This window comes from Lagenorhynchus albirostris, chromosome 4 (genome assembly GCF_949774975.1).
Source record: "Lagenorhynchus albirostris chromosome 4, mLagAlb1.1, whole genome shotgun sequence".
Taxonomy (NCBI): Eukaryota; Metazoa; Chordata; class Mammalia; order Artiodactyla; family Delphinidae; genus Lagenorhynchus; species Lagenorhynchus albirostris.
In genome coordinates this window covers 82,039,851-82,064,802 of record NC_083098.1, presented here as the reverse complement: position 1 = coordinate 82,064,802, position 24,952 = coordinate 82,039,851, and the positions used below count along the sequence as shown (strand labels likewise).

General features: G+C 39.6%; 1 protein-coding gene across 2 annotated transcripts in view; it reads right to left on the bottom strand.

Moving 5' to 3' along the window:
• Positions 1–24,952, bottom strand: part of ATP8A1 (ATPase phospholipid transporting 8A1) — a 236,858-nt gene that overhangs the window by 109,905 nt on the left and 102,001 nt on the right. For both annotated transcript variants that reach the window (XM_060148261.1, XM_060148260.1), the window contains 5 exons: positions 24,499–24,581; positions 20,133–20,182; positions 16,146–16,215; positions 10,511–10,595; positions 5,640–5,779 (listed from right to left, as the gene is read on the bottom strand). In XM_060148261.1, the coding sequence (XP_060004244.1) occupies positions 5,640–5,779; positions 10,511–10,595; positions 16,146–16,215; positions 20,133–20,182; positions 24,499–24,581 (428 nt within the window). The remainder of the gene's footprint in view (positions 1–5,639; positions 5,780–10,510; positions 10,596–16,145; positions 16,216–20,132; positions 20,183–24,498; positions 24,582–24,952) is intronic.

The following is a 24,952-nucleotide window of genomic DNA, read 5'->3' as shown; positions in this document are numbered from 1 at the left end:
CAGTGATTAATACAGGCCAGACAGGCAGTTCTTGGAGACACAGAGATGAGTTCGATAAAAACGATCCCTGCTCTCATGAAGCTTCAGTCTAGTGGAAGATATATATTAACTATGAATTATAAAAATTTGTGCATGTAAGATACAACACAGCTATCTGATTCAAAGGGGTGCTAAATGCTGCCAAAATTGTGGCTTTTTGATTACTCTTAAGCTCAAAAATGATCCTCTCTGACCCATAATTAATCTAAAAAACGTTAACAGATAAAAGTATGGGGTAAGTTTTGATTTTTCAAAAAGCATATTTTGTAATTTATGCCTCATAATAAGAGAAGAAGACAAGAACAATTTTATCACCAGGGAAATACTAGACAAGTATTATATCTCACTGTTTTCTGTAATGCTCAAGATAAATAATTTGCTTTCTCAAACATCAGAAGTGATTAGAAGGTAATTTATGCAATTGCATTTCCCTATTGAAGCAAACAAATATAAAAATTTTTCAAAAACTCTATTTACCATGAAGGAATACCTTCATATTTCGACCAATGGTTTAATTATAAAATATTCCCCAATAAGTAAGATCAAAGCCCTCTGTACCACTAATTTTCAAAGGAATCCAGCAGCATACTATAAGTATGAGGCAAATAAATTTGTGTCTTAGAAATAAATATAAAGTAGCAGATCAAAGAGGAAGGTGAGAAATTACAGAGAAACCACTGCTAATGAAGTATAAGACTTGATAATTATTCTGTTATTTATTTGCAATTTTTTCCCGACCAGATAACAAATAAATTCTTAATTTAAAAAATAATCTAGGGCTTCCCTGGTGGCGCAGTGGTTGAGAGTCCGCCTGCCGATGCAGGGGACACGGGTTCGTGCCCCGGTCCGGGAAGATCCCACATGCCGCGGAGCGGCTGGGCCTGTGAGCCACGGCCGCTGAGCCTGCGCGTCCGGAGCCTGTGCTCCGCAGCGGGAGAGGCCACAACAGTGAGAGGCCCGCGTACTGCAAAAAAAAAAAAAAAATCTAATATTTAAAAACATAGACCAACACTATAAGTGGTTTCATAATCTAAATTACAAGTCCAAATACGTTGTCTTTCAAAAGAAATAGGCTAAAGAAGGTAAAACAGGACAAGTGTGCTGTCTGAAAGAATGAGACAACTGTAAATTCTTTCAAGTGGTGATGAACAGAGACGAAAAGGTGTTTTCTGTCCACAAAACCCAAGTGATGCTACAATTCTCCTCAAACTGGGTAAAGACACCTCAGTATCTGATGTGATTCTCATAATCTCTTTGGCATTTTAACTATGTGAGCCTTCTTGCTCCTGAATGTCTTGGGTTTCCTAGTAATAAATGTCACCTTCCTGACCTTTATTTAGTAAAAGAAAAAAGATGTTTCAGGAACATCCTGAAACAACTCATAGCATCAGAGAAATAATTTCTTTTTAATCCTGAAAAGTCTACCATCTGAATGCAAGTGTTGGAGACCAAACTGTACAACTGTGTAGCAGAGATGTTGATGATATTTTATAGATGGATGTAAAAGTCCTAAATCCTCTAAAAATGACTGTTACTAGGGAAAACCCTATCCAGAGAACTTTTTCAAACCTTTCACATCCTCTCTCCCTTACTGTGCCCTGGAGGTGAAGGGGGGCATTCTAGTGCTCAGATGAGCTGGGTAGAAAAGTAACAAAGCATTGCACCAGGGGACACATGGCATTATCTTCTTGGATGTTCTTGGCTTATTTTGATACATGTTTTTGGAATTATGCTAGGAGTTATAGCCCCCAAGGGAATAAGGCTTTTAACTAAATTTTGAAAACTGAATTACTTGCTTGAACAAACACTGGAGGGATAAGACAGACAGCAGGGTTTAAAATTACAACCTTAACCATATTATAACATTTCCACTTATTTTGTAACTTATTAAAAATACATTCTTGATTTCAGGAAAAGCTCTACAAATCTTCCACATTTTAAATGCCTTTAATGTAATGCTACCATTAATGTGTCAATGGCATTTTGCATCATTAATTCAAATACGGCCAGAAACGTCTTGTGTATGACCACAAGGATGTTCTGATCTTTTGTTGAAAAGCGAGGGAAAATATCTATAGAAATTTTGAGAAGCACATTTCCTAAAAATTTCACACACATACGGAATATTATCTGGTTTCCAAACTGTGCTCCGTGGAGCCCCAGAGTCCTGAAAAGCCACTCGTGGATCATGATGAGGGCAAGGGTCTGAAGGGAGAGACAGTTAGGGGCTTCTCCCCACCTCTCCACTTGTTAACCAGAGAAGCTCTGCTTCTGTATATTACATATACACTGAAAATATATTCAGGCAATATTTAGTTTGGAAAATGGTTTCTGCTCTTAGAAAAAAAGAGAGATTTGAAAACCACTCTCACAGCTTAAAAGTCATTATCTTACAAGTCCAATATTATGGTCTATATAAAAAACAGATCCCAACCATATGAAAAATAGATTACAATAAATGAGCCTCATTTAAAGTAGCCAAGGAAGAAGCCAAAATGTATGAGCCTAGGACTATGACAGCTAAATTTAAGTTAGAGTGACACACCAGCAGAACCTGCGCTGACACACTGAAACCTGCCTCACTACGATGTGTGGTAACAGTCCCCCACAACTCCTCCTGAATACCAATCCCAGCTGATTTTAACAAAGAATGGAAGCTCAGACCAAGGGAGACCCGCTCTCACCCCACAGTCCCCAAACGATCAGGGGGGAGAATCATTTTTCAGAAAAGCAGCTTTTAGTTGCAGGGACCCCTCTGTGTCATTGTGCCTATTCTTTTTCTTTTAAGAAGACCTCTGCTCTCCTTTAACTGGTAAAATAATCTTTTGAGGCTCATTTGAAAAGTTACCACCTCTCTGAAAGCTTGTTATGGCCCAAGTTTGTGGGTCACTCCTCTGGCTTTCCTGGAGGAACTGGTTCAGACCACGACACTCAGAGGGCCACACTGAGTGTTCCTTAATTGGTTGTGCATCTCTGATACCTAGCAACTATTAACCGCTTAATGAAAGTTACTTAAGTTAATTACTGAAAGAAACGATGGTTTCAGGGGATATAGAAAATCAGTCCTTATATGGAACAAGCTGGCTGACCATGGGAACCAATCTCTTCACCTTTCTGATTTTTCAATAAAAGAGAGCATGGCTTATCATGAAGTAAAGAGGAATTAGCTATAAATTCCCTTTTTCATTTATTTTAGGTAAGAGACAGTCATAAGGGAGGCTTCTGTATCTGTAAACTAAAAATATATAAATACATGTAATGGAGTTCCCCAGGCAACTTAAATTTCAATGTGACTCGCGATCGCCATCTGCTGGAAGAAAGGTTGAACATCTGTTTTAGTTAAAAGAGCGAAGTCAAAATTTAATGACATATTAAACACACACACACACACACACACACACACACACACACACACACACACAACTGTTAAACCTATAAAATCGAATCTATAAACTCTAGGACATTCACAGTAAAAATGTTAGGCACATTAAACATTGAACTCCAGAATCTGCTACAGTGCACTTCAAGTAGAAACAAAATTTAATGGTTAGAATCCACTTAAAATATTTTTATTCAGTTATTATATGTTAATTCTACCATTGCCACAGGGGAAAAGGCTACATTATATTCAGGCTGTGTAGGAAAGGAGACAGGAGAAAAAGAATCATTTCCAAACAGTTTTTTTTTTTTTAACTTCTCAAAAGAGTAAGAAAAGCCAAAGATTAAGAATCAATACCATTAGTACTTTAAGACAATATGGGACTTTGGTTGGAGATATTGAAAGAGATTATAGTCATGGTCTCATAAATAAAAAATTACTTTATTTCACTAATATTCCAAAGACATAACCATATATAAGGATATTAGAAAAAAAGGGAGAGAGAAATTCAATAAATTAATAACAAGTCTCCTGCTGTGTGTGCACATCTAAAATTGGTGGCGGTGGTGGGATTTATCGAGTTGGAGGGTTCCATACATGCTATCACAAGTCTTCTGAGAAATAAGGAGGATACAAAATAGATCCAAATATAAGGGAGAGATGAGACACAAACTAGCTTCTAAAGTGATCTCAATCCACTGAGAAGACAGGGGAACAGTATCTAGAGTCACAAGTGGCAACTGCATACCAGAGAAAACCACCTCTAGCTGTACCATGCCACTGCCGGTATTACACAGAGTGGGCGGCAGGCGGGGAGAGGAAGGAGGGAAGGGTCCAGGGAGACATGCATGGTGCTGGCTACCATCCAAGACAGGAAGTACATTGAGAGAGACGAAGAAAAAACATGTCAGTCGTCACTCATCTGAAGGCAAGATCAACTTGAAGCAAGCTTGAGTCTATGCCTTATAAACATGAGTATAGTTGAAGGAATTATGTAATGAGGAAGTCAGAATGAAGATACTCGAGTGGCTAAGAGTATGAACGCTGGAGCCAGAGTGAGAATTCTGGTTCACCCTCTATGAGCCGAGTAATCTGTAAAATTACTTAACCTCTCTGGTACCCTGATTTCTTCATCTGCACAGTTGGGATAATTAACACTACCTACCTCAAAGGGATGCTATGAAGATTAAATAATTTAATACAGGGGTCCCCAACCCCCGGGCCATGGACCACTATAGGTCCGTGGCCTGTTAGGAACCTGGCCCACAGCAAGAGGTGAGCAGCGGGAGAGCGAGCGAAGCTTCATCTGTATTTACAGCCGCTCCCCATCAATCGCGTTACCGCCTCCTGGCAGCATTATGGTGAGTCGTATAATTATTTCATTATATATCACAATGTAATAATAATACAAATAAAGTGTACAATAAATGTAATGTGCTTGAATCATCCCGCAACCATCCTCCCTCCCTGGTCTGTAGAAAAATTGTCTTCCATGAAACTGGTCCCCGGTGCCAAAAAGGTTGGGGACCGCTGGGTTAATAGATTCAAGTGCTACAAACAGCACGTGGCACACGGTAAGTACAACATAAAAATGTCTGCTATTTTTAATTTAGGAAGCAAGATTTCTTGCTATTTATGCAGCATCAATCATAGCGTATCCATCACTTTTTTGGCTGAATAGCCTTGGTTTCTTTGTCGGTAAAATGAGGATATTTATAGTTGTGGCAGAAATGATGGCTGTATCTAAGTGAACAATGACAGGCCAGGTATAAGCACTGGGTTGTTCACTTATACATTCTATATGACTGGCTATGGAGTCACACAAGCTGTATACTTATTATATTACTTTGTATTACACATTATATGCCTTCATTAACTATATACACACATGCATGTGTGTGCAGTTTGTCTGCATGTCTGTGTGTGAGCAGGAGGCATGCACACCTTCAGCAATGCTGACGCAATGGAAGATTTTGGCAAAGGTATTGCTAGATGAGGCTAAATTTGATCCAAAATTGTGAAAAGAGCCCAGATCTATATAAAGCAATTCCAGAGACTTTTCAGCAAAAACTTTAAGAGCTGTCAGTGCTTAGACCGGAGGAGATTCAACCGTTTAGTGGTGTGTCAAGATATTTTGATTTTAATTTTATTGGCCCCTTGAATTAAGACAAGTTTTCTGGAAACCAAACTTGCCTTACGGGCAAAACAGTCTTCCACGTACCTTTTCAATTAACTCGTAGCTCTCTTCCAGTTTGAGCAGCCTGTTCTGCACGGACGTGGACGCCCGGTGATAGACCGTTCGCCACTCCTGAAAGTCGCTCTCTGAAATCTCAGCCACGGCAAAACACAAAGTTCTTAACCCTGAAAAAAGGGAGCATACACCCCCAACCACAACATCAAATAAGATTTTGTTCAGAAGTCTGACACTTCCTTATTTTTTTTTCCCCATAGCACAGTGATATTTATCTGGTGCTCAGGAAATTTATAGTTAGGTAGAATGATGCTGCAGCCACTCTGCAAAGCAGTTTGGTACTTTCTAGAAATGTTAAACATAAATACATGACCCAGCAATTTCACTCCCAGCTATCTACCTAAGAGAAATGAAATCATACATCCACACAAGGACTTGCAGGTAAATGTTCATTAGCAGCACCATTCACACCAGCCCCCAAAAGGAAACAGTCCAAATGTCCATCAACTGGTGAACAGATAAACAAAAGCTGGTGTATCCATACAACAGAATACTCTTGAACAATGAAAAGGAATGGAGTAGTGATGCACACTGCAGCATAGACGACCTCCAAAACCATTATGTTAAGTGGAAGAAGCCAGACACAGAAGATCACATGTTGTAGAATTTCATTAAAAGAAAAGTCCAGAAAAGGTAAATTTATAGTGACAAATAGTAGGTTAATTTTCCTGGGGGGTTGGAGTGTGGGTAAGGGGTGTCTGCAAACAGCATGAAGTTTCATTTTGGGGTGAAAGAAGTGGTTTAAATTTGGATTGACACTTCCATTTTTATTTAACGAAGTCTCACTTCGAAAACACTGATTCAGTTCAAACAATATGTTGAAATCTGATTCAAGTTCAGTGGAACCTTAGTGTCCAATTCCCCAGCTCTTTCAATCCACCCTCCATGCCTCGAGTAACTTTTCTAAAATCTGAATGAATCTCATCAGGTTATTCCTTTGCTTGAAGTCTTTTAATCGTTCCCCAGGATGAAGTCCAAACCTCAGAGTCTGGCTCGGTCACCACATATCAATTGCCTTCCACCTCATTCTCTGCCACTCACTTCCCATGGTAGGGTCTTTGCACAAACTGGTCATTTTTTTCTCCATTCCCCCCTCTCTCAATCCCCCTCTGCTGCCTGCCTTGCATCTACTTTAAGACTCAGTTCTTAAAACCATCTCTTTGAAGCATCCTCCTCTCACCCAGACCCCAAAGGCAGAAATCCCCAACACTCCTGTGGTATGAATGACAATGTTTCATATTGTTTTTCTTGTATCTCCTACATTAGCTTGAAGCTCCTGAAGGGCAGGGTCCCGGAGTTCTTCATACCTGTAACTCCAGTGCTGAACACAGTGGCTTCACAGACGCTTATGAAGTAAGGAAGAGAGGGACCCCAATGGGGTCTACTGGGAGAGCCACCTTCCTCTAACTGGGATATATGGTTGTATTTACTACTGCTCTTTTACCACTGTGAATCTGTAGTATAAAGAGTCTAAAAAACTGAGGGACAGTGACTCTCTCCCATTGCGGAGGACAGGCTCCGGACGCGCAGGCTCAGCGGCCATGGCTCACGGGCCCAGCCACTCCGCGGCATGTGGGATCTTCCCGGACCGGGGCACGAACCCGTGTCCCCTGCATCGGCAGGCGGACTCTCAACCACTGCGCCACCAGGGAAGCCCCACAGCTGATGTTTGAAGTGACCTACTTCTAGTGCTCAATGCCTGTCAATTTTATAATTCACTTGGAGGCTACCCTCAGCCAGAAAAAGTTGATGAGCTGGAACAAGGAAGAGGGAGAAGCATTTGCCAGCCATGATAAATGCAGTTAACTAGGTTCCCAAGAAGATAATGTCCTCGCTCAAGGTCATTTAGCTCTCAGACAATTAGGTGCTAGTGATCTCAAGTCAACTAAAATATGCCTGGGACCATGTCAGAAAAAGAAGCAAAGAAGAGGGGCTTCCCCGGTGGTGCAGTGGTTAAGAATCTGCCTGCCATCAAAAAGAGTCATGTACCACAATGTTCATTGCAGCTCTGTTTACAATAGCCGGGACATGGAAGCAACCTAAGTGTCCATCGACAGATGAATGGATAAAGAAGATGTGGCACGTATATACAATGGAATATTACTCAGCCATAAAAAGAAATGAAATTGAGTTATTTGTACTGAGGTGGATGGACCTAGAGTCTGTCATACAAGTGAAGTAAGTCAGAAAGAGAAAAACAAATACCGTATGCTAACACATATATATGGAATCTAAAAAAAAAAAAAGGTTCTGAAGAACTTAGGGGCAGGACAGGAATAAAGACGCAGACAAAGAGAATGGACTTGAGGATACGAGGAGGGGGAAGGGTAAGCTGGGATGAAGTGAGAGAGTGGCATGTACATATATACCAAATGTAAAATAGATAGCTAGAGGGAAGCAGCTGCATAAGCACAGGGAGATCAGCTCGGTGCTTTATGACCACCTAGAGGGGTGGGATAGGGAGGGTGGGAGGGAGATGCAAGAGGGAGGAGATATGGGGATATATGTATATGTATAGCTGATTCACTTTGTTATAAAACAGAAACTAACACACCATTGTAAAGCAATTATACTCCAATAAAAGTTGTTAAAAAAAATCCACCTGCCAATGCAGGGGACACGGGTTCGAGCCCTGGTCTGGAAGGATCCCACATGCTGCGGAGCAGCTGGGCCCATGTGCCACAACTACTGAGCCTGTGCTCTAGAGCCCTCAAGCCACAACTACTGAGCCCGTGTGCCACAACTACTGAAGCCCGCGTGCCTAGAGCCCGTGCTCCACAACAAGAGAAGCCATCGCAATGAGAAGCCTGCTCACCGCAGTGAAGGGTGGCCCCCGCTCACCACAACTAGAGAGGGCCGCGCATAGCAGTGAAGACCCAACACAGCCAAAAAAAAAAAAAAAGAAGCAAAGAAGATAGGACATAAAGTGGCCAGAGGACACCATCTTCCAAGAAAGGAGTAGGGTTGTCCAATGCCAGATCATTTCGAGTAGAACTTAAATCTTTGGGCCATATTAGGACATGTTTTTCTCTTCCGGAAGCCTGGGTGGAAACTTACTCTGGGGTAGCCATGGTACACAAGTGCTGCTCACCTAGGGCCAGAGAGAAAGGGGTGGAGGTGGAGGCCAAGCCAACTGGAATGTGTCTAGGAGCTGGACTATCTTTAACACCACAACCAGAGAGGAGAAAGATGCTCCCCTAACCCTCCTCAAAAAAGGAACCTGTGCTGTGTGCTGGGTAGGTTGTACCTGCCAAGCCCCTCTGAAGTTGCGCCTCATGGAATCTGAACTCTACAGACGTGTGGGTCTTCATGCTCTTCCATTTTTGGAGGAGAAATGGGAGAAGGTTCGTCATGTTCCTGCTTTTCAAAGCCTAGTGCTTTTAAAAACATTCCTATCTTTCTGTAGCTTTGATTAAGAGGAAAAGGATTGGATCAGAGGTCAGGCTCGGTGCCACTGGCAACAGTTCCAGCAGACGCAGACAAGAGTGAAAACTTGGATGGGAGATTCAGATACGGCGCTGGCCACTTTTGTTAAGTTTAGAGATAAGATTCTATAAATTCCTGTAGGAACTCACCCTAATGTGTAACAACTCTCACTTCCTTTCATCTCATCTAGATCAACTCCCTAGACTACATTTCAGTAGAACAGAGACAGAACTAAGCATGTTTGCCACGGATTCTCAGGTCTCACACAGAGCCTGGCAGGTGGTAGGGGCTTAATAAAAAGTTCTGAGTTGACACTAAGTTGAATAACTATTTTAAGAGTTACAGAGATTTATTTATTTCTTCTCCTCTTTCTTAGATTAGAATACCCAGTTCTTCGACTCTTGTTTCTTTCCTTCTGCATTGCTTGAGCTATAAAGCATTTAAACTGTAAACAGAGAGAGGTCTGGTCATTGGCTTTGGGGTATCACATGACCAGTGACCCACACTCTCCAGCTGCCCAGGGCTGCCATGTTGGGAGTGTCTCCTTGCTTCCTTCTCTGCCCAGGTCCAAGGCTGTGGGTGACGCAGGCCAGACCAGGGAGCAGCCTGGCATCTCCTGAGTGGTGACCCAGTAGCCCGCTTCCATCTTTTCCTCAGAACCTGCTCCTCTTTCTTGCCAGCGAGGCAGGGCCCAACTTCCTCTACAGTAACTTAGTTTCTGTGCACTTTTTTTTTTTTTGCGGTACGCGGGCCTCTCACTGTTGTGGCCTCTCCCGCTGCGGAGCACAGGCTCTGGACGCGCAGGCTCAGCGGCCATGGCTCATGGGCCCAGCCGCTCCGCAGCATGTGGGATCTTCCCAGACCGGGGCACGAACCCGTGTCCCTGCATCGGCAGGCGGACTCTCAACCACTGTGCCACCAGGGAAGCCCTCTGCGCACTTTTAACTGATCTCAGAGGTGCCTGTGAGGTGTAGAGTAGGAAGGGACAGAGCTGCTGAGGGAGTAGGGCTGAGAAGTCCCTCACACCCTCCAGCATGGCCTTTGAGCCAGGCCTTAGGGACCATGTCTGTCACTTGTGGGTGCCCTTTGTTACCATTTGTGTGTTTGAAGAAAGTCTGAAATGCTGGAAAAAAAAAACACCTGTAAACAGTATTTATTCTAAAAAGCAAACAGATTTATAGGCCCTACATCCCCTAAAATGTGGGGGCAAAGTCTCTCAAAATTTTAATAAATACAGGAGAGCAAAATAAAAATAATGGGTGGGAACAGCATAGAGTATAATCTAAATTATCAACATTTATTTTCATCTTACTTTAGGAATCTCTAAGTAAAATAATAAGAATGATACTGTAATATATTGGTAGTATATGATTTCATTTTATTTTAATCATGCTTTATTGCCATATTACACTCACCTTCTGTAGCAAACTGCTCTAAATGTTTTAGGGTAATTTCTTTGTATTTTGAAGTCTCTGCTAGTCGGTCATAAATTACAGTGTCCTGGAAAACGAACAGAAGGTATACACACTTAAACTAAGAATTCTGAGTTTAATAAAGTTGATGTTGGCAACATTATTAGCAGCAAATGAGTATTAAAAAAATCACTTTTAGCATTAGTGTTGAAGTACAAAATATTTTTCCCTAATAACACTGTTTCCCTTATGACACTAAGAAATAAGGTTCTGGTCCTATATTTTCATCTTTCTCCTTTCTGAATAAATCCATAATTACTGCAATGTTCAAAACCTCATATTCTATCAATACTTCGCCTACCTGTGATGTGATGCAATATCTCCCCCAACTCCTGAAGATTTTGCAGAACAATGCAGTGTTCACAGGTGCTATAAGGAAGAATGGTCCAGGACTCAAAGAGTTTGGGAAATGCTGGACTAAACAAAGCGAAAGAGCTTGCCCTGCTGCAATACTTCTTAGAGCCTTTAAAACGCTAATGCGCATGGTGGTTCCAAGGGGGCGGTATGGTATATGCCCCAAAATTACTACTGAACCTCTTAGAGGTTAGGGCATCTTCATGGGATTGGTGCTCACAAAAGAACAAACTCTGAGAAACACAGGTCTAAATTCATGGAGTGGGCTGGTGGGTAGAGCAGGACAAGCCTAGCATTACCTTACAGATGAATATTTCTCATTGTGTTACTTTAGCTTTAAGGCTCAATTTATTTAGTCTGTAAAATTAAATTACCGGATTATCTTTAAAGTCCCTTTCAGCTTTAACTTTAAGCATCAGTACGCGTCTCTAATTCTTGTCCCTTTATAAATTGCCTATTGTTCCTTTAGTTGTTCTTCAGTTTGGGTTTAATGTTTTAGGAATTTTAGTATTTGGCCTTCATGGTTTTATTAGACCAGGAAAAAATAAATCATTTACCTGCAATTACTTTCTCAGTGGCATTACTCATTTTGGGGTCTCCAGTCTCAGGGCTGAGATTTGGAAGCAGACTAATGGAGTATGATTTAGAACCCTTGAGAGAAACAGAACTTAGTGACCTCAGAACAGATGGAATATTCCAGGCTCCGATTATGAATTTCTCTTCATTTTTCAGTGGTGGAATGGGAAGAGGGGCAAAGCAAAAGGAAATGATAATTTCCCCTCATGGCTCCTTTCTGAGAACGAAAGGTATAACTTACAAACTATTTTTTTGAGAGGCTAATGAAATTTTCCATGAAATTAAAATAGGCCATTTTAAAATTAAGAAAATCTTAAAAAAAATTAAAGTCATGAAAACAAAAGTGATACGTAATAAAGCTAGGGAGATTAAATTCTGCAATGTAGTTAAGCATTCTAGTGGAAGAAACCGATCATCACCCTAAATGGATTTACGTATCTGGTGTCTTAGCCCTTGGCAAGGTAAAAGTGGAAAATCATGGTGGGGTGATGCTGCTGGAGTGGCATGCACTGTCAGATTACAGTCACTTATGTGAAGAGCCTAGGCTTCACGGCTAAGAATTCGTCTTCGGTAAATTTTCAAACAAAGCATTGTTTTCCTGTTCATCTTTTAGTCTGAAGTTCCAGTGCTGCTCTGTCCCTCGCCTACAGTGCTTTGCACATGGCAAGAATTCAAAAAATATGTGTGAAATGAATAAAGCACTGATGTAATTCTCAGTTATCCCCAAATTTCAGTTATATGGAATACCACATTACACAGTAAAGCCAAATAAAGAAGAGCTACACAATGAAATTTAAGAATCAATAATAATAAAGTATCAAGTAGGAAAAAAAAAGGTCTCATATAATTACTTAGCTAAGCACTGTAATTTATACTGATGTCACGCAGATAATCTTGCTATAAATTAGCCAGTTACTAATCATCAAGGAATCTGCCCTTGTTGTCCAGGAAAAACACCAAGTTGAGATTGGTCTGCTGCATGAAGCTGGGGCTGGAATATTTGCTAAAGACATTATACACATCTACATTTAAATACAGACAAACATTTACTGTGTTTATGTGTGCCATTCAGAATTATCTGCACTTTGCCTCTGCCGTGGTGGTGAATGGCTAGAAATAACTAATTTCAGATGTGGTCTTTTTTGCATACGGCACAGAATTTTATTTAGGGGGCACTTAATTTGAAAATTTGCACTCACTTTAAGGTCCCTAAAGCATTAAGTGTATTACTCAAGTTTCTAATTTCTCTCTTGAATATAAATATTGGAGTAGGATTATTTTCTTGAATAAATTAAATTTTTATTTGTGTAAATGTAACTTTCCCTGAATTGGCTACTACTGCAGACACAACTTGTGTACTTTTCCTTCTTTTTCACTTAAAAATTAACAAAGCAAGACAACCCAATTACTGAAAATCTGGAAAAAAGCAAGAAAAATAAGTCATACACACACACACACACACACACACACACACACCCCATTTCTTTGTGTGATATTTTAAATGAACTCTTCAAATACTATCTTCCAATTCACTAACTCCATCCTCACCCCTCCAACTCTATCTAGAGCTTATTTCATTTGTTGATGTTTTTTTCTTAAATTTATTTATGATTTCTAATTTATCTTACATGTAACCTATTCTCCCCTCTCCCCCAAATTTCTTTTTGATTAAAAATAACTGTAATTTCTTTATCATGTTGAGCTCTAAACATCCTCTGTCAGAACAGTTTACACAAATGATTTCATCTGGGGTGAGTTTATGCTCCAGTTGTTTACATGTTTGTTCTCTCTTCGACATGAGATTTCCTCATGTGTCTCCAAGTTTTGCTCTTGCTCTTTCCTTCTTCACATGCATTTCAATCTAGTGGTTTTCTGTACTCTCCAGTAGGGGCTTGAATGAGCTTTCCTCAGCTCTTCTCCTGGTTAGGAAGTTTACCACTACCTTAGGTTTTAAAGAGGGGAGGCTGGCTCCTATCTGCATTTTACAGAAAGTACTATTTGTGCCCATTGTCCCACAGAAACCAAACTCTGGACTTTGCTCCCTGATTCCCAACCCAGGGCCTGGGACTCCTACCCATCTCAGCTCAAGACTTCAGTTCAGTGTACCACCTTGATTTTCTATACCTATTTTGGTCTACCTCTGTTTTCTCTTTATACTATATCCATCACTGCTATGATTTTGGAATAAAGGAGGTACATCAAACTATGAACAGATAATACCATGTTGACTGGAAAATATTCTTGAAGACTTCTTTTTTTAAATTTTTATTTATTTATATTTATTTTTGGCTGTGTTGGGTCTTCATTTCTGTGCGAGGGCTTTCTCTAGTTGCGGCGAGCGGGGGCCACTCTTCATCGTGGTGCGCGGGCCTCTCACTGTCGCGGCCTCTCTTATTGTGGAGCACAAGCTCCAGACGCGCAGGCTCAGTAGTTGTGGCTTGCGGGCCTAGCTGCTCCGCGGCATGTGGGATCTTCCCAGACCAGGGCTCGAACCCGTGTCCCCTGCATTGGCAGGCAGATTCTCAACCACTGCGCCACCAGGGAAGCCCTTGAAGACTTCTTAATTGCCTTTCATTACTAAGGTATTCTGTTGCACTTGTCACTGTTGATTATTCACTCTGCCAAGGAATCAATGGACTCCTCAGGCTTTCCTCCAAATTTCAATGTCCTTCCTGAATCCTCTACTTTTCACATTTAGCCCTCCTCTCTTTTCATGCATTATTTTCTCCATATGAGATCTCATCAATCCCCTGCTTTTAGTTTCCAGCTACACTTTTAACTCCTATATCAGCACCCCATATGTCTTCCCCTGTGAAATGCAGGTATCTTTGCTCTTATGGCCCAGATGTAGCTCCCAACTCTTTATCTTAGTAAGTGGTATCACTTAGTCTATTTAGTTAGCTAAACAGAAATCTGATAATCCTAGATCATCTTTTCCCTCATCACCCACATGTAATCAATTACTAAGTCCTAAATCTCTGTCCTCTTAATCCTCTCTGCAATTGTCTGGTATAAGGTTTTGATCCTTCTCAACTTTTTCTTGGACTGTAGTCAACAGCTTCAACTGCTAACTCTCTATACATCTCTTTTCTGCTTTAAATCACCTTCTAAATGGCATCAGAATGATCCAGAAAGAAAGAACAAGTTCTCGAGCATGAAAAACCCATGACTTAACCCATGCTCACCTTTCTAACCTCACATTCTGCTATTCCCTGCCAAACTGCACATAGTTCTCAAATGCACCTTGCTGTTTTACATGTTTATGCTTTTTTAGTATTCAACCACATATCATAGCTAATTTGGGAGTGGCAATAAGCAAGTTAATGTATGCAAACTATCTTCATGATTATTCAAAAAAGAAGTCCAATGTTTTTATTTTTTATTCAGTGCTTTAATGCCCCAAACAAAGTTTCTAGCTGGATTACTCAAAACTAAGAAAAGAGGATGTGGACTGGGTGTAGTTAAACTGGACACATACAAACCGTTTAAAGTGGGAGGTCTTAAGGGCTCTCTTTATTACTTTATCACTTAATGTATAACCACTGGGAGATGGAAGATCTTTACAATATATTTTAATATTGTATCTTAATCTTCTCTTTATATATATTTCCCTGAGTAGTCTTAAGCTCCTGACAAGTTTTGAGTCTTATCTTCCTAACCCCCAAATCCAGCTGAAAGTCTAGTAGATAAAATGCACGCAGCAAACAAATGTTAGATGTTTGAATCAACAACCAAAGGAATTCTAAAACTACATTCACGAGACACCATGAAATAATTCTACCAAAATTCTTTAAAACCAAGGCATTCAAAAATTACATTTCAATGCTTTAAAACCAAGGCACTGAAAAACATTCTCAACAGGAATTCAAATAATAAGCTTGGGTTTCTTGGTAAGTTCAGTTTCCAAGTTCTATGTAATAAAGCAAGATTGGTGATTATAGTTGAAATTGGAAAGTTCCAAGTTGGTAAGTTACCTGACTACTCCAACTATACTAGGTACCTGGAAAGGATAATTCAAAAGGGAAATATTAACTAATTTTAAGAATTAGAAAGAAAAGGCCCTGGGCAGTAGATTTCTTATATTTCCATGAGTGTAGACATATTTCAACTAGAAAAATTCAGTTAGAATGACTATTTTGTCAATATAACCTACCGATATACCATAGCCAACCAATAGTTAGAAATTCTGTTATAATTAAACCAATGCAAATACAATACAAGTAGTAATCTCCACATGAAGAAATTATAGCAGTAATTGTGATCCATTTTTTCCCCCATTTCTACGGCCTTTAAAAAATTAAATTCAAACTGGTATAGGTCACTACATCTCTAATTCAATTTTAAAATATTTTCCGTATTTAACTGGCTTCTAACATATTTCTAAACAACAAACCTCAAATATTATGTACCAAACATTGAATTATATAAATAACCCAGGCCAAACTTTTTCAAAGCACCAAATTTACCCAGAAGGAATTCCATATTTCACCAGAAGAGGCTGAACACTATTACTATAAAACACTACCCAAAGTGGACGTCAACAGCTTCAGGCTAAACATCTGTGTTACATTTCCGTAGCAGAATGCTTAACGTATCCATTATAAACCATCGTAAATCAAAACTGTAAAAGACAAAAATAAAAACTTACGGCTCCTTTGCAGTAAAGTCGTAACTTCCCGGATGGAGTGCGAACAATCACTGACATTCTTTTTCTAGCACTGAAAGAAAGAGGTTTTCCACAATGTGTCAGCGTAGTGAGAAGATACACCTATTTGTTTGTCACGTCTCACATATTTTAATACTCCCAGTGAAAAAATAAATTTGACCAAATTATGAGGCCGATCCTTCCACATACACAAACCATCCCCTGGGTGTATAGCTGAGTCCTTTGAAAGTTACATTATGTTTTTTAAGGCACCAGGGTACCATCTGCTTCCCTAGAGGAATAATTTACAAAATAGCTCCCTAGAAACCTTCAAGAGTTAGTATCCACTAGGATAAAGGAGAGTTCTAGTTCAATGTTTTCAGATTTAAAAAATATTTAATAAACCAGTATCTTTTTCGATGAATTATTAAAAAGAGAAATGATAATCAATTTTTTTGATATTCAAACATGGCTGATTTACCGTACTTCAAAGAAATTATCTTTTTTTGTCTATATGAACTTTTATAACTTTCACACACACACTGTATTTTATTTTTACAAGAGATAAATAAACTGAGACCAAGCATTATAAGTGGATGACCACAACAAAAGCAACAATGATTGCAATTACCAAACACGAAACACTCTCATACTACGTCATAATATTGACATTCAGTCCAGGAATCCTCCACTGTAACAGCTCCTTTACTTTGCAATGAAAATTGATTTGTGTATTTTTTGCCTCTGAGTCCTTGTGGGATTTTTTTTTTTATTCAAACAGAAAGTCAATTTTAAGTACACATCCAATCACACATAAAGGCAAACACTAGAACTTTAAAAACCCACTTAAGCCTTCATGACTATCATTTTTCAATGATTACTAGCAAACCACTGGCATCATGTAAAAAACCTAATTTATCTTGCAAATTCTAGTTAATGAGCACAAACAATTTAACATTATGTTGGCAGTACAGACAGACAAAAATTGTTAGTCAAACATACAACATCTTTTAATGCATTAGCAAAGAGATTGCAAGTAACAGTGAACAGAGTAAACAGGTATGGCATTGCACAGGATAAGCCTCACTTGGAACTAATTGTGTATAAGCATATTCTCTCCAGAAACCAGGGGTAAAAAAGACTTCTCAAGTGTCTGCGTCTATTTGTGTTACCTTATAACGTTCTGTGGCTAAAAAACTGAGATGAGTGCAATATAGCAGTTAGATTTGGTGTCAGCATACAGCTGGAGTTTCCTTCAGAAATGTCTAGGAGTATTTAGTTCTCTCTTTCTCCATCTCTAATCCCCACTGTATTAATATCTCTGATTTTCATTCCTGTGCTCTAGGACTACATTTAATTGGGCCCCTTTTTGTAATCACATCCAGGTATTCTATCTCAGCCCTTCATGATTCATGTCTCTCTTAATGCAGCTTTGATGGCATAGTCCCAAACTCATCAACTTTCTTGCTCTTTTCTTCTCCTGGCAAAACTCCCAAATCTTGGGTGAATAGGAACCCTTTCTGTGGTCCATCCGGGTAAGTGGACATTGCTGGAGAAAAGTCACCCAGCCAGAGATTAGTAAGCACATGGTCCCAACGTCACTGGGTGCTCCATACTGCCTCGTCATCTACATTTCTCTAATAAGCTTGCTTGCTCTCTGTCTCCCCACAGGACTATAAGCACCTCTCCATTCCTCAAGTCTCCAATGTGCCCTTGTCATTCCTGACCCTCAGAATTTTTGCAGTCACCTTGACGGAAGCCTCCAACAAGAAATCCCTATTCTTTCTGCCATTAAAACCTGCACATTTATTCACTGTGGACCATCCTCTGTCTTGTTTCTTGTTACCATGGAAGGAACACTTCCTTTCGTATCAGAGACCTTCCTTTCACATGCGCTGTGAATCTTCTCTCACCCTGCGTTCCTGGTCATCTCACTCCTAAAGCTGTGCTGCTCTCCCCTGAACTTGCATCTTCTCCTCGTGGAATGGATCCTTCTCATCAGTACTGAAACAGTTCTAGTCTCTCTCCTGAGAAACTCATCCCAAACAACCCTCCCCGCTGAGCCACACGCATCCCTTTTCAACGCTCTACTCCCCTTCACAGCTCAACTTCTCAAAACAGTTGCCATCCACAGTTCCCACTCATTCCCCAGTCACTCCCATCTTGCGTCTCTTTCCACCAGCTGTTGAATCTCTAAGTCCAACAACTACTTTCAGCTTTGTCTTACTTAACCTTGCAGCAGTCTCTGACACAGATGACCACTCCCTCCTGGAAATTATCCTCTTCCCTTGGCTTTATGTTCTTACACTCTCTTTCTCTAATCACAGAGCAGTCTCTTTTGCTAATTCCTCTTTGCTAATCAACCCTTAGAGTTACTCGTAGTTCAATCTTCAGCCTTTTTTTGTTTCCCTTACTCTATTATTATTTTATATCCAGGAGATCCAACTCACGTTCATGGCCTTTAAATACCATTTACAGGCCAATGACTACCAAATTTATATTTCAGCCATAGGCTTCTATGTGTCAGGCCTCTATAACCAGTTGCCTACCTGACATCTCTATGTATATATATATATATATCACTGGCATCTAAAACTTAACGATTCAAACATCTCAGCCTCAGCATCTATCCTGTATCCACCATTTGTGTAAACAGTACCTCCATCTACCCAGTCACTCATGCCAGGAACCCTAGCCCCTCCCCCTCTTTTCTCCTGCCGCATCCAATTCATACCAATGGCCCCCTGACATCCCTGCAAAGGGTATCTGCATTCTATCAACTCCACTTTATTTTCTCTACCATCATCCTAGTGTAAACCACTCATGTCTTTCAGAGATTATTTTAATACCCTTAAGCCTCCCCCATCACAGCATCCTGAAAGAGCTGCTAACTTTGCTTTTTTTTTCTTTACACACTTACCACTTACATAGTGTTTCTAAGTGTGTGTTCGTAAACAAACATATCCAAACGCTAATTGATACACTATTTATACTATATTACAGACATAATACAAGTAGGCTTAGGACAAACAGTCACTTTGATGTGGGAAAAAAAAGATGGGGGATACACTTTGAGAATATTCTATGACAGTTAATCATCCAACTTCTTCTTATGCATTTTTCTTTGACCCTTTCAGTGCATATAAGTGAAAAAAACCACAATGTTTAAATAATAAATTAGATCCCATTACTTTTGATATTAACGACTGGCATGTGGTCACTCCTAACCAAGACAGCAACAAATGTTGGCACAGAAAAGAAAATGCCTCTTAGTGTACAGACTTGCCTTATGTAGGAAAAAGTTCAAGAAAAAAAGTGGACACTTATTTCCTTGAACAGCAGCATTACGTCCTGAAGATATTTTTAAGTGTCCCCTGAATGATGACACAATCTTATAAAGACCCTCTTGTCTGTAGCTGAGGTCATTTTGCCCCAAGAATGTAGGTTAGTTGGGAAACTACATAGTCACGTGGGAATAAAGAGCCCAGAACTCATAGAGATATCACTGACCATAATGGAAGGCCTCTCTTATTTGACCTTAGGAAATAAAGTAAAATAATCCTTTTGCTTTCTGCCCTTGCCTACTACATGGGAACTGGTTTTATACCTAACAGAGAGATGGGTATCCCAAGACAATTAGATGTTATAATGAACACTTAATTAGAATGGTGGGTTCCTGACTCTGATTCATTTTCATGCTAAATAAATCTTGGCACCTCTAAGTATAACGATATTTCCAGATCACTGTCTTGGTCCTATACCCCCTACAGTTGTAATGCAGACAGTTATGTTCAAAAATATTTTTATATTGCCTCTAGGAGTAATGCCTTACAAGACTCTGAAGAGTGCTGTTTATGATTTACTTACAGATATGACAATTAAAAATTGCATTGAAGATTTTAATTTAATATTTGGTATAAATAAATTTAGTTAAATAAAAATGGAAGGAAATTTATGTCATACATACAAACCACAGAGCAGATGTTTTACCTGGTGAACTCCAAGACATTGAGCAATTCGTATCTTTCTTCCTGCCCCAGCTATGAAGAAAAGGAAAACTTGATTACATAGAGTTGGCATCTTTGGCTTCTTGGAAATAAACCCTAGTCATGAAATTTTAATGTAAAAAATGTCAACACAAACGAATTGTCCCTTCTGAAATACATCATCTTTAACTGAACTTACTAACTTTTCAAGTTAAGATGGAAGATTGAACATACACATTTAATTTTCATCCTTCCCAAAGCCCCATCAAAACTACAGAAAAAAAAAAAAACCCAAAAAACACTTCAGAAAGAAACTTGCAATGGCAGGAAAATAAGAGAAGAGAAAATTGCACGAAAAATGTGGAAACCAGAAAAGAGATCAGTGAGAAACGCATCCTTAGCAGATACAGGAAGTTTCAAAGCCTGCAGTAGCCATGGGAAAAGCTGAGAACCAACCCGATTTGCACCACATAATCCCTAAGAGGCTGAAGGAAGTGGAATAGCAGGTAGCTCTAGAACTGGGAGGAAAGAGAGGGGCCTAAAATGGGAGGACTGGGAAAGAGCTACTAGAAAAGCAGCTCTGGGCGCTGGCTCTTCCTGCATACTGGCAGAAGACCGAGGCCTTGCTCTATAGAGGGTAAAACAGAGGCTCTTTCATCTGGAAGTCGACTGGCACACTTGAAGATACAGCACTGTTATCACATTTGTACTAGAGGCTCGGTCCCAATGACCCCAACCCACTTGGCCCCCTACCTTCTGGCAGTCAGACCTTTCCAGGTGGAAATCAGAAAATGAATCTCCGGGGAATTCACAAGACCAAGAGAAGCCCTAAAGGTACAGACAACCACGACTTCCCAAAGGAATCCCACCAGACCACCCCACAGTGAAGCCCAATGTTGACAAATACCCTCATGCTCAGAACTGCCACACCAGCTTTCAAGTTCTTCACTCTTAACCATGAGAAAACCAAAGATTAATAGATATTCAAGGACAGCTATTCACATGGATCACAGATACCCAAAACAAACAGATAAGAGCAATTTGGAGGAAAGAGAATTCAAAAAGAAAACATCCATGTCGGCCTGTGGAGTGTCAGGCTCTGGGTTTCTTGATGGACGTGAGGGGCTGGTGGACAGGTCCTGGATGCCTCTTCCCTCCATTTCAACACCAGAATGAAGTGGTTTGTCATATGCTTTCTATGGGCATTTTCTGTTGTCTCATTGGAACTGGATTACTGTGGCTTCCTGGTGGCATAAAACTTTTTGCAGTGTTTTATACCTTTGCCAATATTGCTGTACTCTCCAGTATATGCTTTTTAATGGCATTCGTAAAGCAAATGAAGAAAATGTTTGAAACAAAAAGATGGCTTGTACAATTGTTATGTTTTTGTGATTATTATTTAGGTCCTGTATACTGCTCTTTGGTGGCATAGGAGGAGACTGGCCTTATGATTCTGCATTTTGAAGCTCTTGTCAAAGAACTGGCATAGTCTAGTATACATCCCATATGCAAGTGTTGCAGTAATTAAATGCTGTTCTTTTCTCCTTAGTGGAGAATGGGAAACTCTGGAAAAGAACACTGAAAGTTGATATTTAATTTTTGGTGAAGTATCACTTTCCCATTGCAATAATCAAAACAACTATAATGACAGCTTAAGACCACTTTATATTCCAGTAAAAACCATATGCTTATTTAAACTGTTAAATGCTTGTAATTGTTGAAAAAAGAAAATGTCAAAAAACTATCATTATTCCTCCCAGAGAAGAAACATAAGTACAACACCTGTGAAACACGAACAGGTTACTATTAAAAAAAAAAGAAATACTGAAAACACAATAAAAGCTTCTAGAAACTCAAAACATGATAGCAGAAATGAAAAGAAAATCAACAGAAGTCTGAGAAGATAACACGGAGGAAAACTTCCAAAAAGTAGAACAAAAAGGCAAAGACATGAAGAGCAGGACAGAAAAGTTAAAAGATGCATTCAAGAATTCTAAAAAGAGAGAGCAGTGGAAAAAGAGGGAAGGAAAATGAATAGAATCATTCAAGAAAATTTTCCATAATGGAAGGATATTGATTTCCAAATGGAAAAGTGTCCACTCAGTGCCCAGTACAATGGGTTAAAATATTCTCACTAAGGACACTGTCATGAAATTTCAGAACTTTTGGGACAAGGAACATCCCACAACCTTCCAGAGAGAGAGGGGTGGGCAAGTCACAAAGACTGGAGTCACAGTGGCTTCTGACTTCTCAATTAGGTGTACTGGAAGCCAGGAGACAGAAGAACAGTCAAAATTCTTCAGGAAACTGATTTCCACCCTGGAGTTCTACATTCAGCCAGACTACCAATTAAGTAGAAAGATAGGATAAAAAATGTTTAGACTTGAAAGGACTAAACAAAACAAAACAAAAAACCAAATAACTTTCCATGCACCTTTCCTCAAGAAGCCAATAAAGAATGTGTTCCACGATAACAAGAGTAAGCCAAGAACAAAGAAAATATGGGATCCAGGAAACAGAAAATCTAACACAGAAGAGAGGTAAAGAAAGTCCCCAGGGAGACAGGAAAGCGATTCCTCCTGACAACCACGAGTAAGACTGAACTGTCCACCAGGGCAGCTTGGAGCCCTGAGTCAGGAGCTAAGTTTATTGAAGGCTGTCACTACTGTGACTTCCGCTTCTCTAATAACACCTTTTCAATAGGATGAAATTGACAGAAAATGTGTTCTATCAACACCAGCGAGCTTACTAAGAAAGAAGTTTTGACTTATAGGAAATAGAAAGTCCAAAACAGGAGACAATCAAAAGGAATTCCAAGTGCCAGAGAAGCAGGCAAAACTGGCCCAGACCAAGGAGAATGGAGGACTTCTGGAGGGATGTCTAAGGGAAACAACCACCCACTGGCAGATTATCTGGTGTAACTGTACCAATAAAAGTGCACTAAGAAGGTATGGAACAATTAGTAGTAGGTAGAAAATCAAGCAATTGGAAAAAAGACAAGAGATTCATGTTTAGAAAATAAAGAAAAAAATTTATTTTCAGGAGATAATTTTGTATCTGGAAAGACAATATTAAAAAAAAAGAAAATAGGGACTTCCCTGGTGGTGCAGTGGTTAAGAATCCGCCTGCCAATGCAGGGGACACGGGTTTGAGCCCTGGTTCAGGAAGATCCCACATGCCGCGGAGCAACTAAGCCCGTGCACCAAAACTACTGAGCCTGCGTTCTAGAGCCCATGAGCCACAACTACTGAGCCTATGTGCCACAACTACTGAAGCCCACCGGCCACAACTACTGAAGCCCAGGCGCCTAGAGCTCATGCTCCACAAGAGAAGTCACCGCAATGGGAAGCCCGCACACCACAACAAAGAGTAGCCCCCGCTCGCCGCAACTAGAGAAAGCCTGCACGCAACAACGAAGACCCGACGCAACCAAAAATTAAAAAAAAGTATGCATTCCTCTGTGTCTGATTTTTTTCCCCAGTATAATGTTTCTGAGATTTATTAAGGCTCTTGATGAATAGATATTTTACTCTTTTCTATTGTTTAGCTATTCCATTGTATATTACAATTTGTTCACCCATTCGCCTAGTAATGGATATTTGATTTGTTTCTAGTTTTTGGCTACTCTGAATACAGCTGCTATGAACATTCCATGACACATCTCTCTGTGGACATATGCTTTCACTTCTCCTAGTTAAGTACGAGTGCAACTGCTGGGCTGGGTACATGTTTACCTGTGTTGGAAAACTCTAAAAGGATTTCCAAAGGGATTGTACCATCTTACACGTCTACTAGCAAAAACAGGTGATCTACTTGCTCTGCGTTTTCGTTCACATTCGGTGCTGCCAATGTTTTTAATTTTACCTTTTTTGCGGGTATGCAGTAGTATCTCATTGAGACTTTAATTTGCATTTCCCTGATGACTGATGATGTGTTCTCACATGCTCACTGGCCATCTGTATATCTTCTTTCGTGAAATGTTTGTTCAAGTCTTTTGCCCATTTAAAAATCTGGGTCCAAATACTTGTTTAACCAAATATTGTAATATAATTATAATACTATTGGGAAGGGATGGATGGTGAGTCAAGAGAAATAACTCCTCATTTAATATAACTGAATAGAAAGTCAGTAGATATGTCTAAAATTGAAGAATCAACACATATATCATTCATCAAACATTAAAAAATATATATAAGATGTGTAAATGTCTGAAGAAATAGCTAAAAGAATAGAAAGTTTTTGCTTCTGGAGAGGAGAACTAGAGTTGGGAACCTCTATTCTATTTTGAGCTTTTTTGGTATTATTTTATCTTTGAAGCTAAGCATATGTATTACTTTGATAAAAAACAGACTTAAAAATAAATAACTTACTGAATCTATAATCACTGAGTCAGGTGTTCTTCCAGTGAAAACAAAATTCAGTTGCTTGGCTGCCCTGACCAAGGCTCCTTCATCTGTTTTAGGAAAACAGGACAAAACAAATATACAGTGAAAAAAAATTACCCCAAATACGAGAGAAAGACATTATTGCAATCCAATTTTCTGCTTAATTTTAAAAAGAATTAAAATTCTTTTTATTCTGGCTCCTTTTACTGAAATCCACTTCTTTTAAAATTATACGACAATGCCAAAGGAATGAGTAGAATGATCTTAAGAATCTGAGACACATATAGACCCCAGAGTCATATTTCTGAAGATTAAGTTGCACTGTTAGCCAAACATACCTAAGAAGGATAATTAAATATACCCCTTGGTCCAGCATATTCTCTGGAAAACTTTTCTCAAAATGAATGATGCATAAAAAAATGAGGAAATCCTACATTTG